Genomic DNA, 14,982 nt, shown 5'->3' with positions numbered 1-14,982 from the left:
AGCAGACGGGTGCAGTCACGTCGGGTTTGTGGTTCTGGTTTTTTCTTCTCCGAGGATCTTCCACCTCTCTGCACGGCTTTTCTTTATTCCGCTTAGTTCATTTCTACCGTAACCACGTTACTGTCTCCAAAAAAAACAAAACAAAAGAACTAAAGACGAAACAAAATCAGCTGCTTCTCTTTCGTTTAAAAAACCGTGAACGTGAAATATTGGCTTCAAAGACAAGAAATCTGAGAACAAAAAAAATAAACTGTTTTGGTAAAAAGTCGGCATGGTTGCCAGAGTGTTAGATGTGAGAAGAAGGGAGTGATGGAGGAGGAAGAGGAAGAGGGGGAAGGCGGGGTTTACGGCTGCTCCAGAGACGGCGTGTTGAAGCAGCCGTCGGGTAACGTGTTCTTGATGTCGTTGAGGTTGGCGATATCGGCGCGGATCTCGCGGATCTGCCGGTCGTAGTGGTTGATCATGTCCTCCTGGGTGCGAGCCACGTCGTTCAGCTCCGTCAGCTTCATGTCCAGCTTGCTGTCGCCCATCTGGCCCCGCGCCCTCTTCAGGGACTCATCGATCTGGTTCAGCTTGCTCAGGTCCACCTTGTCGATGTTTCCTGCAGACAAACGAGAAAATGAGACTAGAGCCTGACCGATAAAGGATTTTTAACTAGAGCTGCACCGATAGACCGGCCGGTGACCGGAATTGGGCGGTTTTCACGTGCTCGGCCATGACCGGCGACTGGCAGGTCAGTCTGACATATGGTGATTTCATGCTGGTCAACGCTCCAATTAACTGACAACATTATACCAGTTACAGTTCTCAAGGACGCACGCACACACGGACGCCACAGCACGGACGCCACAGCACGCTCTCCTTCTCCTTTCTCTCAACTTTTCCACTGTGTGTCGGCGCTATTCTCCCATATGTAGGAACCTGGTGAATTAACCTGCAACATGTCAGCTGTTTGGGAATTCTTCAGCGTGTGTGCAGAATATAACAAGTTTGCAATTTGCAACACCTGCAAGGAGAAAGTAGGGCGTGGAGGGACGACACCAAAAACCTAAATCACATTTCTTTAGTCGATATTGATGTGAAAAGAAGGAAATGGTTCTAACATTAGCACTTTAGATGTGTGTGAATGTCCCACACCAGGAGTAATTTATATAGTTCTATTTTATAGTGATCCATTATCTGTTCAACACATGTTCTATTAAAGAAAAGATAGAAAATAAATATGTGTGTGTGCTGTAAAGTGGTTAGAAAAAATTAAATTGGAATCGGCTAAAATCAGTATCAGCTGGTGTAACTCAAAGAAAATCGGAATCGGCCTAGAAAGTTGTAATCGGTGCATCTCTAATTTTTAAGGCCGATATCGATACAAATATTTGGTGATTTAAAAATCCAATATTCCGATATATATTTAAAAAAAGAAAAATCCCGAAACGCGTAACAAAACATGAACAGATTTCCCTAACATTGGTTATATGTAGTTATTTATGAGTCCTCACTAAAATAATATGATAATGCAGTTTAAAAAAACTTGTTTTATTGTCACAACAGATCATTAAAATATATTAAAGTTCTGATAAATAAAATGTGTGTGTGTGTGTGTGTCTGTCTGTGTGTGTCTGTCTGTGTGTGTGTATATGTATGTGTGTTGTAGAGCGCCCTCTGGTGGACCAATTATGAAACGCCAACACTCAGAAAATGGTTGAAAGGTGTTTTGTCCATTTTTATTTAATCTTTTAAATATTCAATTATCGGTGGTTATAAATGCCCATATCGATAGTTTGGAAAATGCCTAATATCGGCCGATAATATTGGTTGGGCTCTAAATGAGACCACACTGACATTGCATTTGTCTGCTGAGACTCTGATGGCTTTTCCTCTGTTCAGGATCAGTGTTACGGAGTTAAACGCTGAGCACTATGTCCAGGATGTCCTTACCCAGCTGCTCCAGCAGGGCGGTGATGGTGCCCAGCACCGTCTTCACGGCGCTCTTGGCCTTCCGGGCGTTGTCCTCAGCCTCCTTTGCGTTGTCCGCGGCCTGAAGGGAAAGGAAACAATTCAATCAAGTTAAATTGTATTGACAGTATCAAATCATAACAGGAGTTATCTAAGGACACTTTACAGAGAGAGTAGGTCTAGACCACACTCTATAATTTACAGAGACCCAACAACTCCCCCCTAGAGCAAGCATTTGGTGCAACAGTGGCGAGGAAAACAGCGGTGGTTCAACACATAGGGCCCTATTTCAACGATCTAAGCGCACGGCATGGGGATGTTTCTCATACTGTGGTGTTGGGCCTATTTATCACATACCAGGGATCATGGATCAGTTTCAATACATCAAAATACTTGAATAGGTCATGTTGCCTTATGCTGAAGAGGAAATGCCTTTGAAATGGGTCTTTCAACAAGACAATGACCCAAAACACACCAGTAAGCGAGCAAAGTCTTGGTTCCAGATGAAGAAGATTGATGTTATGGAGTGGCCAGCCCAATCCCCAGACCTCAATCGCATAGGTGACATCAAAAATGCTGTTTCTGAGGCAAAAACCCAGTAATGCAGAGGAATTGTGGAATGTAGTTAAATCGTCCTGAGCTGGAATACCTGTTCACAGGTGCCAGAAGTTGGTCGACTCCATGCAACACAGATGTGAAGTAGTTCTCAGAAATAATGGTTATGCAACTAAATATTAGTGCAGCCTAATATTCCTTTTTCTTCACTTTCTGTAAAGGTATAACACAAACTTGATCAATTTTGGTCATGTTTTGATGTGGAGTTGAATGTGCAGTGTTCCCAATGCATTGATATTATGGAATTAAAAGCTATTCTAAGGATTTTATTAGGGCTGTCAATCGATTAAAAAAATTAATCTAATTAATTACAGACTGTGATTAATTAATCGAAATTAATCGCATACATAATTAACGGTGCCTGAACCGATACTTTTTAAGAAAGTAAAAAAAGAAAAGAAAACAAAGGGTACTAAACAACAGTTGGTGACATTAAAGAACGGCTTGTTTATTGCTAAGGCCATATGGTCAAAATTAAATGATTTAATAATGATGTATAACAATAAAAATAACTTATTTCACTAGTAAATTGCTGTTGAACGACAAAAACAACCACCAAGGACATTTACAATAACTTCAAATGCACCACGAAGCTGTAGTTTACCAGTTTCATTGAACGCACCGTCTGTTGTTTTTCCGAAGGCAGCTCGGCAGCTGCAGATTGTTACATCCCGCTGTTGAGTCACAGCATTGTAACCGTGTTTAATCCAGCTACTAGCTAGCGGTAGGCTAACGTTAGCTGCTGTCGAGTATAGTGTTAACTAGTTAGCGGTAGGCTAACGTTAGCTGCTGTCGAGTATAGTGTTAACTAGCTAGCGGTAGGCTAACGTTAGCTGCTGTCGAGTATAGTGTTAACTAGCTAGTGGTAGGCTAACGTTAGCTGCTGTTGAGTATAGTGTTAACTAGTTAGCGGTAGGCTAACGTTAGCTGCTGTCGAGTATAGTGTTAACTAGCTAGCGGTAGGCTAACGTTAGCTGCTGTTGAGTATAGTGTTAACTAGCTAGCGGTAGGCTAACGTTAGCTGCTGTCGAGTATAGTGTTAACTAGCTAGCGGTAGGCTAACGTTAGCTGCTGTTGAGTATAGTGTTAACTAGCTAGTGGTAGGCTAACGTTAGCTGCTGTTGAGTACAGTGTTAACTAGCGTCACGTGCAGCGGTGTTTGTGTTGCCTGTATCGTCTTCAGAGCACCAGAGAGAAGAGCAGACATATCAGTGGCTCCAGATTTCGGTAGCCAGGGTTGGCAGGAAGAAGATTTTTACAAGTAAATGTTGCAGTTAATGATCCAGGCAGCACATTCTCGTCTCCCTCCTTCATTTTACAGTCCAATGGAGGCTAGAACGGCTCCGGGTTAAACCTCAATATGGAATGGATTAATCTGCGTTATTTTTTAAATTTTTTCTCAGATTAATTAATCGAAATTAACGCATTATTTTGACAGCCCTAGATTTTAAGCATTATTCACTTTTTTAAACACGCTGCTATTATTCTGAACACAACTGTATTTATTTGTAATCTTCTGCATGTGTGTGTGCTGCTCTGTGTCTGAGTTTTTGTCTGCCTTTTTCGAGTTTTTTGGGGACAACTATTTCAACGTTCTTGTCGCCTTTTTCTGAAGTTTTTGGCGCTTTTTTCAAGTTTTTGTTCAACAATTCTTTCGATGTTTTTGTTGCTTTCCTCAATCCATGCAGACATGTCCCGGGACCTCCTTGGATAGTTGGACATCGCAAACCCCTCCCAAAGTGGAACCCAAAGTTACGCCCTTGGCAGTGTGTTATATTTTGCTGCTGTAGCTCTGACATTTCCCAAATTACGCCTATGGACACCCGTCCCTGTGTGTCGGTGGGTCGTACCATTCCCGCCATCATCATGTCGCGGTCGGCCTCGGCCTTCTTGCGGGCCAGCAGCCTCTCAGCGTCATCCAGCTGATCCATCATGTCGTCTACCTCGTTGTCCAGCGCGTTGGTGTCCTGGAAGGCTTTCTCTGCGTCTGCCTTCGTCTTGGCCGAGCCCTGAGAGGAAAACACACACAACAGTTCATTTATAAAAGACATCGTTTATAGACCTAGGTTTAGAAAAATCTATTTTCAGATTTAAATCGATTTTCATTTGAATGCCGCAAAAATTAATATCATCTACGTACAAGATAATATCATCTACGTACAGGTTAATGTCATCCACGTACAAGATAATATCTACGTACAAGATAATATCATCTACGTACAAGTTAATATCATCCACGTACAAGATAATATCTACGTACAAGTTAATATCATCTACGTACAAGTTAATATCATCTACGTACAAGTTAATATCATCCACGTACAAGATAATATCATCTACGTACAAGTTAATATCATCTACGTACAAGTTAATATCATCTACGTACAAGTTAATATCATCCACGTACAAGTTAATATCATCTACGTACAAGTTAATATCATCTACGTACAAGATAATATCATCTACGTACAAGTTAATATCATCCACGTACAAGATAATATCTACGTACAAGTTAATATCATCTACGTACAAGTTAATATCATCCACGTACAAGATAATATCATCTACGTACAAGTTAATATCATCTACGTACAGGTTAATATCATCTACGTACAAGTTAATATCATCTACATAGAAGTGAATATCATCTACGTACAAGATAATATCATCTACGTACAAGTTAATATCATCTACATAGAAGTGAATATCATCTACGTACAGGTTAATATCTACGTACAGGTTAATATCATCTACGTACAAGATAATATCATCTACGTACAAGTTAATATCCTCTCGATCGATTCATAAAAATCCAGCGGTTAAATAACGCTCCAAACTTGGGTTATTTTGAAAGGGGTCCTTATCCTCTGTCACCACAAGGTATCTGAATGAAATGTAATTTAAAACTCACTGACTGTAGAGTCTGTGGAGCTGCACTTTATTGCGTTCATATTAAATAAAAAGTACATCTGGGTTAGCCCTAACCCTAACCCCTAACCCTGCTTTAAGGGTCAGTTCTTAATGTAAACATTGATACTTGTATTTATGCCGCAGGTTAGAGGGAAACTTGTACAACTGTAGAATCACTTTCATATTTGCAACTGAAATATCCCACATGTATCGGTGTTTGGTGTTTTAACATGGCATTAGTACATCCAGGGCCAGACACACAGACTTTATTTACATGCTTTTATTTATTCGAAAAGACTGTATTACTCCATGTCTTATATAGCTTTCTCACTTACAGTAACTGTCGACATAAAGCCCTAAAAAAGTTCCTTAGCCATAGTAGAGTTTATTAAATCAAGCAAAACAATGAAAAATGTCGAAAAAACATCAAGACAACAATCAAGCGACGGATAAAAAGCCGAAAACTTTGAAAAAAGCGCAAGAAATTACAAAAGAAAATCTTGACAAACTTCTCATATTTGCAACTGAAATATCCCACATGTATCGACGTTTTAAGCCCCCAACGTCGTCTCCCAGGCAACGCTGCATGGAAGGCACTAGGATTAGACAATGGTTAGGGTTAGGTGCCTTGAAGTCGACGTTGGGGGCTTAAAACACCATCGAGCACATGTATCGTTTACATACACAAAGACATTTGTGCCTCAAATTGTTGCATAAAAATTCACTACAATGCAGGAAATAATGAAGTGTTTGACGCTCGAGACCCGAGACTCCCCGATTATATTGTGTGTGTGTCCCCCAATGTTGAAACCAAACCTACGCCCTTTCCTGGACCCCCCCCTTGATCCCCCCTCTTAAGTTTATGCTAAAGCCCTGAATGTTTCCTGAATCTGGCTCCGCCCCCACCAGCAGATTTCCTGTCGTACCTTCTGCACGTTGCTGGCGATCTTCTCCGCCTCCTCTGCCTTGTTCTTGGCCTCCCGGGCGTCGGCGGCCGCGTTGCCGAGCGCCGCCTCGGCCTGCTTGGTCTTCTGGTTTGCAGCGGCGATGGTGGCGTTGATGGCGGGGATCTTCTTCAGGGCGTCCTCGGCCGCCGTCTTGTTGTCGTTGACTCTCTTGTCGAAGTCTGCAAGAAGTTAGGAATGAAACAAACGGGACGTTTCACTTTTAGGAGTTTTGCTCAAACGTTGCACCAAAAAACATCTTTTTCTGATTTATTTAGTTATATTTATTTTGCACAGACAGACAGGCAGACTGAACTGTTACTGAAAGCTCTGTAAGCTACCTATCCGATAAGACTGATGTGCGTCCTCGTTTCCAAAAGTCTCCGTTTGTCTCCGTCCAGACTACAAAGCAACCCCAAAGTTTTCAAACCAAAACGGGGGCAGCAGTGTTTCCAAATGTTAAAGGAACACCTGGAGGTAACCAGCTCCATCTAGCTTAGCTTAGCACAGATCCTGGAGGTAACTGGCTCCATCTAGCCTAGCTTAGCACAGATCCTGGAGGTATCCGGCTCCATCTAGCCTAGCTTAGCACAGATCCTGGAGGTAACCGGTTCCAACTAGCCTAGCTTAGCACAGATCATGGAGATAACCGGCTCCAACTAGCCTAGCTTAGCACAGATCATGGAGGTAACCGGCTCCATCTAGCCTAGCTTAGCACAGATCCTGGAGGTAACCGGCTCCATCTAGCCTAGCTTAGCACAGATCCTGGAGGTAACCGGCTCCATCTAGCCTAGCTTAGCACAGATCCTAGAGGTAACCGGCTCCAACTAGCCTAACTTAGCACAGATCCTGGAGGTAACCGGCTCCATCTAGCCTAGCTTAGCACAGATCCTGGAGGTAACTGGCTCCACAGATCATGGAGGTTACCGGCTCCAACTAGCCTAGCACAGATCATGGAGATAACCGGCTCCAACTAGCCTAGCTTAGCACAGATCATGGAGATAACCAGCTCCAACTAGCCTAGCTTAGCACAGATCCTGGAGGTAACCGGCTCCATCTAGCCTAGCTTAGCACAGATCCTTGAGGTAACCGGCTCCATCTAGCCTAGCTTAGCACAGATCCTGGAGGTAACCGGCTCCATCTAGCCTAGCTTAGCACAGATCTTGGAGGTAACCCGCTCCATCTAGCCTAGCTTAGCACAGTTCCTGGAGGTAACCGGCTCCATCTAGCTTAGCTTAGCACAGATCCTGGAGGTAACCGGCTCCATCTAGCCTAGCTTAGCACAGATCCTGGAGGTAACTGGCTCCACAGATCATGGAGGTAACCGGCTCCAACTAGCCTAGCACAGATCATGGAGATAACCGGTTCCAACTAGCCTAGCTTAGCACAGATCATGGAGATAACCAGCTCCAACTAGCCTAGCTTAGCACAGATCCTGGAGGTAACCGGCTCCATCTAGCCTAGCTTAGCACAGATCCTGGAGGTAACCGGCTCCATCTAGCCTAGCTTAGCACAGATCCTGGAGGTAACCGGCTCCATCTAGCCTAGCTTAGCACAGATCCTGGAGGTAACCGGCTCCATCTAGCCTAGCTAGCACAGACCTGGAGGTAACCGGCTCCATCTAGCCTAGCTTAGCACAGATCCTGGAGGTAACCCGCTCCATCTAGCCTAGCTTAGCACAGTACCTGGAGGTAACCGGCTCCATCTAGCCTAGCTTAGCACAGATCCTGGAGGTAACCGGCTCCATCTAGCCTAGCTTAGCACAGATCCTGGAGGTAACCGGCTCCATCTAGCCTAGCTTAGCACAGAACCTGGAGGTAACCGGCTCCATCTAGCATAGCTTAGCACAGATCCTGGAGGTAACTGGCTCCATCTAGCCTACTGCTCCCAATAAGTGACAAAATAACTCCAACATGTTCCTATTTACATGTTGTGATTTGTAGAGTCACAGCGTGTACAAATAACAAGGTCACATGACACACAGCCATCTTCTAACCGTATATAAACCGGGAACTATATTCTCAGAAAGGCTTGCTGCGAGCAAATCACTCCACCGAAGTAGCAGACGTAGCAGTGCTTCGCCTATCTGCATAATGTGAGGAGAGAATAACAAAAAAACCTCCCTTTTCGTGCGTGTTTGCGCCACCATAACACTGTTGAATGTCAGAGCCACCACTTAAGACGTCTTTTGAGGGTTGGAGGTATGCTCATTACTTCAAAGACAGACAGACAGACAGACAGACAGACAGACAGACAGGTACCTCTCAGATCTTCCAGGATGTTCTCTGCCTCCTTAAACGTGGAATGGCCCTTCTTGGCCGCCTCCTCAGCCAGAGCTTTGGCAGCATCGACTCGAGCCAACAGCTGATCCGCAGTCTGTCACAGACAGGAAACAGGAAACAGGAAGCACACGTCAACATTCAAACACAACTTCATGTTCCATCTCACTGATGGACCTGACATATCTTGTTACTTTTAAAGTTCCTCAGAAGGTTCCTCGTCCCTGGGACACACCTCAAATGAACGCACATCTTTTGGACTTTGCTCTCCGCACACTTTCCTCTCCGCACACTTTGCTCTCCGCACACTTTCCTCTCCGCACACTTTGCTCTCCGCACACTTTGCTCTCCGCACACTTTGCTCTCCGCACACTTTCTCTCCGCACACTTTGCTCTCCGCACACTTTGCTCTCCGCACACTTTGCTCTCCGCACACTTTCCTCTCCGCACACTTTGCTCTCCGCACACTTTGCTCTCCGCACACTTTCCTCTCCGCACACTTTCCTCTGCGCACACACTCTCTCTGCACACTTTCTCTCCGCACACTTTCTCTCCGCACACTTTCTCTCCGCACACTTTCTCTCCGCACACTTTCCTCTCCGCACACACACTCTCTCTGCACACTCTCTCTCTGCACACTTTCTCTCTGCACACTTTCCTCTCCGCGCACACACTCTCTGCACACACACTCTCTGTACACACTTTCTCTCCGCACACTTTCTCTCTGCACACTTTCCTCTCCGCACACACTCTCTCTGCACACTCTCTCTCTGCACACACTCTCTCCGCACACTTTCTCTCTGCACACTCTCTCGCTGCACACACTCTCTCTGTACATACTTTCTCTCAGCACACTTTCTTTAAACTTCTGCATATTCATAAAAACAGATATATTTTAATTGTACATGTTGTTTATTTTCTAATTATGTTTCTTGACTTTTGCAGTGCTCACTTTTTCCTTTTCTCTCACTATGTTTAATGTTCTGCACAAAACACTAGAGCTGCAACTTAATGGATTATCAAAACAGCTGGAGATTAATGTAATAGTTGACAGCTAATCCATTCATCTTTGCAGCTCTACACTTTATGTAAGCTTTTAACTATGTATGTAAGGAGGGAAGGAGAGAAGAAAAGGAAGTACGTAGGGGAGGATTGAAAAGGGAAGGATAGAAGGAAAGAAAAGGGAGAATAAATAAGGAAGCAAGGAAAGGAGACGTAAGAAAGGAAGTACATAAAAATTTAAAGTTTAAACCTCCAGACACTTTTCTCACTTTTCCTGAAGTTCTCCGTCGATTTTTTTGGACATTTTTGTTGTTGTTTTGACCAAGTTTTTTAAGCTTTCTCCGAAATTTTTTGTCACTTTTTGACATTTACTCACTTTAGCCGAAGTTCTTCGTCACGTCTTCCAAAGTCTGTTGATTTTTTCTGCGTTTTTTGGGACGTTTTGTGCGTTTCCCTACAATTATGTCAATTTTTTCAGTGTTCTTTAATCAATTTTTTTTCTCTTCACATGCTATAAAATTAAACAAAAGAGCCAAATTAAATTAAAGTAGTGGACTGATCATTTATTCAACTTGTGAAGAGCGTTGTAGGGAACCATCCACGTTACCTTTTTTGACAATTCGGTTGAAGGAAACCCAAATTTCTGATAGAGAAACTTTTTGAAAATGGGTTAAATTTGACCCCCATCTTTGCAGCTCTAGAAAACAGAGAGAGAGATTTCTGCCCGGCACCAAACCTGAGTGGTGTTTCTCTGTGTGTTAAACAAAGTCAGTTAGCCTAGCTTAGCATTAAAGAGCGTGCTAGCGGCCGTACCTGCTGCTCACTCCTGCCTTTCTCCAGCAGTTTGCGCACTTCCTGCTCTTTGCCCTTCAGGTCGTCTCTCAGGTCATTGTACTCCTTCTCCGTCTTGTCGATGAGCTTGTCCAGGTCCGACGCCTCCTTCTTGATCTTACTGGCTTCATCCTGAACACACACACACACACACACACCTCACTTATCACCATGACAACTACAGGGGAACTCAACGTCTCCTCAGGCAGCAACTCATTGTTACGATTATTCCGACACCACACGAATGCAGCACAAACGCGCTCGATGTAGTGTGTGTGTGTGTGTGTGTGTGTGTGTGTGTGTGTGCGCGTCTACGTGTGCATGTGGGTGCGTGTCTGTCTGTGTGCGTGTGTCTGTCTGTCTGTGTGTGCGTGCGTCTGTCTGTCTGTCTGTCTGTGTGTGTGTGTGTCTGTGTGCGTGTGTGTAGTTTTTTCTGTAATCCTGCTGACAGGAAGACAAACTGAACAAATGGACATACAGGAAGAAAAAAAACGACAAATTGACAAACCGAGCTACATTTAAAATATGATTTTTAACGATCATACAAACCTGCTAACCAACAGACAGACAGACAGACCTAACAACAGACAGACAGACAGACCTAACAACAGACAGACAGACAGACAGACCTAACAACAGACAGACAGACAGACAGACCTAACAACAGACAGACAGACAGACAGACCTAACAACAGACAGACAGACAGACAGACCTAACAACAGACAGACAGACAGACCTAACAACAGACAGACAGACCTAACAACAGACAGACAGACAGACCTAACAACAGACAGACAGACCTAACAACAGACAGACAGACAGACCTAACAACAGACAGACAGACCTAACAACAGACAGACAGACAGACCTAACAACAGGCAGACAGACCTAACAACAGACAAACAGACAGACCTAACAACAGACAGACAGACCTAACAACAGACAGACAGACAGACCTAACAACAGACAGACAGACAGACAGACCTAACAACAGACAGACAGACAGACCTAACAACAGACAGACAGACAGACCTAACAACAGACAGACAGACCTAACAACAGACAGACAGACAGACCTAACAACAGACAGACAGACCTAACAACAGACAGACAGACAGACCTAACAACAGACAGACAGACAGACCTAACAACAGACAGACAGACAGACCTAACAACAGACAGACAGACCTAACAACAGACAGACAGACAGACCTAACAACAGACAGACAGACAGACCTAACAACAGACAGACAGACCTAACAACAGACAGACAGACAGACCTAACAACAGACAGACAGACAGACCTAACAACAGACAGACAGACAGACCTAACAACAGACAGACAGACAGACCTAACAACAGACAGACAGACAGACCTAACAACAGACAGACAGACAGACAGACAGACAGACCTAACAACAGACAGACAGACAGACCTAACAACAGACAGACAGACAGACCTAACAACAGACAGACAGACCTAACAACAGACAGACAGACAGACCTAACAACAGACAGACAGACAGACCTAACAACAGACAGACAGACAGACCTAACAACAGACAGACAGACAGACCTAACAACAGACAGACAGACAGACCTAACAACAGACAGACAGACAGACAGACAGACAGACCTAACAACAGACAGACAGACAGACCTAACAACAGACAGACAGACCTAACAACAGACAGACAGACAGGCAGACAGACCTAACAACAGACAGACAGACAGACCTAACAACAGACAGACAGACAGACAGACAGACCTAACAACAGACAGACAGACAGGCAGACAGACCTAACAACAGACAGACAGACCTAACAACAGACAGACAGACAGACAGACCTAACAGGCAGACAGACAGACCTAACAACAGACAGACAGACAGACCTAACAACAGACAGGCAGACAGACCTAACAACAGACAGGCAGACAGACCTAACAACAGACAGACAGACAGACCTAACAACATACAGACAGACAGACCTAACAACAGACAGACAGACCTAACAACAGACAGGCAGACAGACCTAACAACAGACAGACAGACCTAACAACAGACAGACAGACAGACCTAACAACAGACAGACAGACAGACCTAACAACAGACAGGCAGACAGACCTAACAACAGACAGACAGACCTAACAACAGACAGACAGACCTAACAACAGACAGACAGACCTAACAGGCAGACAGACAGACCTAACAACAGACAGACAGACAGACAGACCTAACAACAGACAGACAGACCTAACAGGCAGACAGACAGACCTAACAACAGACAGACAGACAGACCTAACAACAGACAGGCAGACAGACCTAACAACAGACAGGCAGACAGACCTAACAACAGACAGACAGACAGACCTAACAACAGACAGACAGACAGACCTAACAACAGACAGACAGACCTAACAACAGACAGACAGACAGACCTAACAACAGACAGACAGACAGACCTAACAACAGACAGACAGACAGACCTAACAACAGACAGACAGACCTAACAACAGACAGACAGACAGACCTAACAACAGACAGACAGACAGACCTAACAACAGACAGACAGACAGACCTAACAACAGACAGACAGACAGACCTAACAACAGACAGACAGACAGACCTAACAACAGACAGACAGACCTAACAACAGACAGACAGACAGACCTAACAACAGATAGACAGACCTAACAACAGACAGACCTAACAGGCAGACAGACAGACCTAACAACAGACAGACAGACCTAACAACAGACAGACAGACAGACAGACAGACAGACCTAACAACAGACAGACAGACAGACCTAACAACAGACAGACAGACCTAACAACAGACAGACAGACCTAACAACAGACAGACAGACCTAACAACAGACAGACAGACCTAACAACAGACAGACAGACCTAACAACAGACAGACAGACCTAACAACAGACAGACCTAACAACAGACAGGCAGACAGACCTAACAACAGACAGACAGACCTAACAACAGACAGACAGACCTAACAACAGACAGACAGACAGACCTAACAACAGACAGACAGACAGACCTAACAACAGACAGGCAGACAGACCTAACAACAGACAGGCAGACAGACCTAACAACAGACAGACAGACAGACAGACCTAACAACAGACAGGCAGACAGACCTAACAACAGACAGGCAGACAGACCTAACAACAGACAGACAGACAGACCTAACAACAGATAGACAGACCTAACAACAGACAGACAGACCTAACAACAGACAGACAGACCTAACAACAGACAGACCTAACAACGGACAGACAGACCTAACAACAGACAGACAGACAGACAGACCTAACAACAGACAGACAGACCTAACAACAGACAGACAGACAGACCTAACAACAGATAGACAGACAGACCTAACAACAGACAGACAGACCTAACAACAGACAGACCTAACAACGGACAGACAGACCTAACAACAGACAGACAGACAGACAGACCTAACAACAGACAGACAGACAGACCTAACAACAGACAGACAGACAGACCTAACAACAGACAGACAGACAGACCTAACAACAGACAGACAGACAGACCTAACAACAGACAGACAGACCTAACAACAGACAGACAGACAGACCTAACAACAGACAGACAGACCTAACAACAGACAGACAGACAGACCTAACAACAGACAGACAGACAGACCTAACAACAGACAGACAGACAGACCTAACAACAGACAGACAGACCTAACAACAGACAGACAGACCTAACAACAGACAGACCTAACAACAGACAGACAGACAGACAGATAGACCTAACAACAGACAGACAGACCTAACAATGGACAGACAGACCTAACAACAGACAGACAGACAGACAGACAGACAGACCTAACAACAGACAGACAGACAGACCTAACAACAGACAGACAGACAGACCTAACAACAGACAGACAGACAGACCTAACAACAGACAGACAGACAGACCTAACAACAGACAGACAGACAGACCTAACAACAGATAGACAGACCTAACAACAGACAGACAGACCTAACAACAGACAGACCTAACAACAGACAGACAGACCTAACAACAGACAGACAGACCTAACAACAGACAGACAGACAGACAGACCTAACAACAGACAGACAGACAGACAGACAGACCTAACAACAGACAGACAGACAGACAGACCTAACAACAGACAGACAGACAGACCTAACAACAGACAGACAGACAGACAGACCTAACAACAGACAGACAGACAGACCTAACAACAGACAGACAGACCTAACAACAGATAGACAGACCTAACAACAGATAGACAGACAGACCTAACAACAGACAGACCTAACAACAGACAGACAGACCTAACAACAGACAGACAGACCTAACAACAGACAGACAGACCTAACAGGCAGACAGACAGACAGACCTAACAGACAGACAGACCTAACAACA

The 14,982-nt window shown here is 44.4% G+C and overlaps 1 protein-coding gene across 1 annotated transcript in view; it reads right to left on the bottom strand.

The window, feature by feature from the left end:
- Nucleotides 1–217: 217 nt before the first annotated feature.
- lamc1 (laminin, gamma 1) overlaps nucleotides 218–14,982 on the bottom strand; it is a 60,869-nt gene continuing 46,104 nt past the window's right edge. Inside the window, exons 23-28 of the mRNA XM_036004838.1 lie at nucleotides 10,517–10,666; nucleotides 8,684–8,798; nucleotides 6,405–6,604; nucleotides 4,419–4,577; nucleotides 1,936–2,035; nucleotides 218–601 (exon numbers count right to left, since the gene is read on the bottom strand). Coding sequence (XP_035860731.1) covers nucleotides 345–601; nucleotides 1,936–2,035; nucleotides 4,419–4,577; nucleotides 6,405–6,604; nucleotides 8,684–8,798; nucleotides 10,517–10,666 — 981 coding nt within the window. The 3' untranslated portion in view covers nucleotides 218–344. The remainder of the gene's footprint in view (nucleotides 602–1,935; nucleotides 2,036–4,418; nucleotides 4,578–6,404; nucleotides 6,605–8,683; nucleotides 8,799–10,516; nucleotides 10,667–14,982) is intronic.

Source organism: Sander lucioperca, chromosome 9, assembly GCF_008315115.2.
Source record: "Sander lucioperca isolate FBNREF2018 chromosome 9, SLUC_FBN_1.2, whole genome shotgun sequence".
In the NCBI taxonomy this organism is placed as follows: Eukaryota; Metazoa; Chordata; class Actinopteri; order Perciformes; family Percidae; genus Sander; species Sander lucioperca.
The sequence above is the reverse complement of the archived record's forward strand: the minus strand, read 5'-3'. Positions and strand labels throughout refer to the sequence as shown.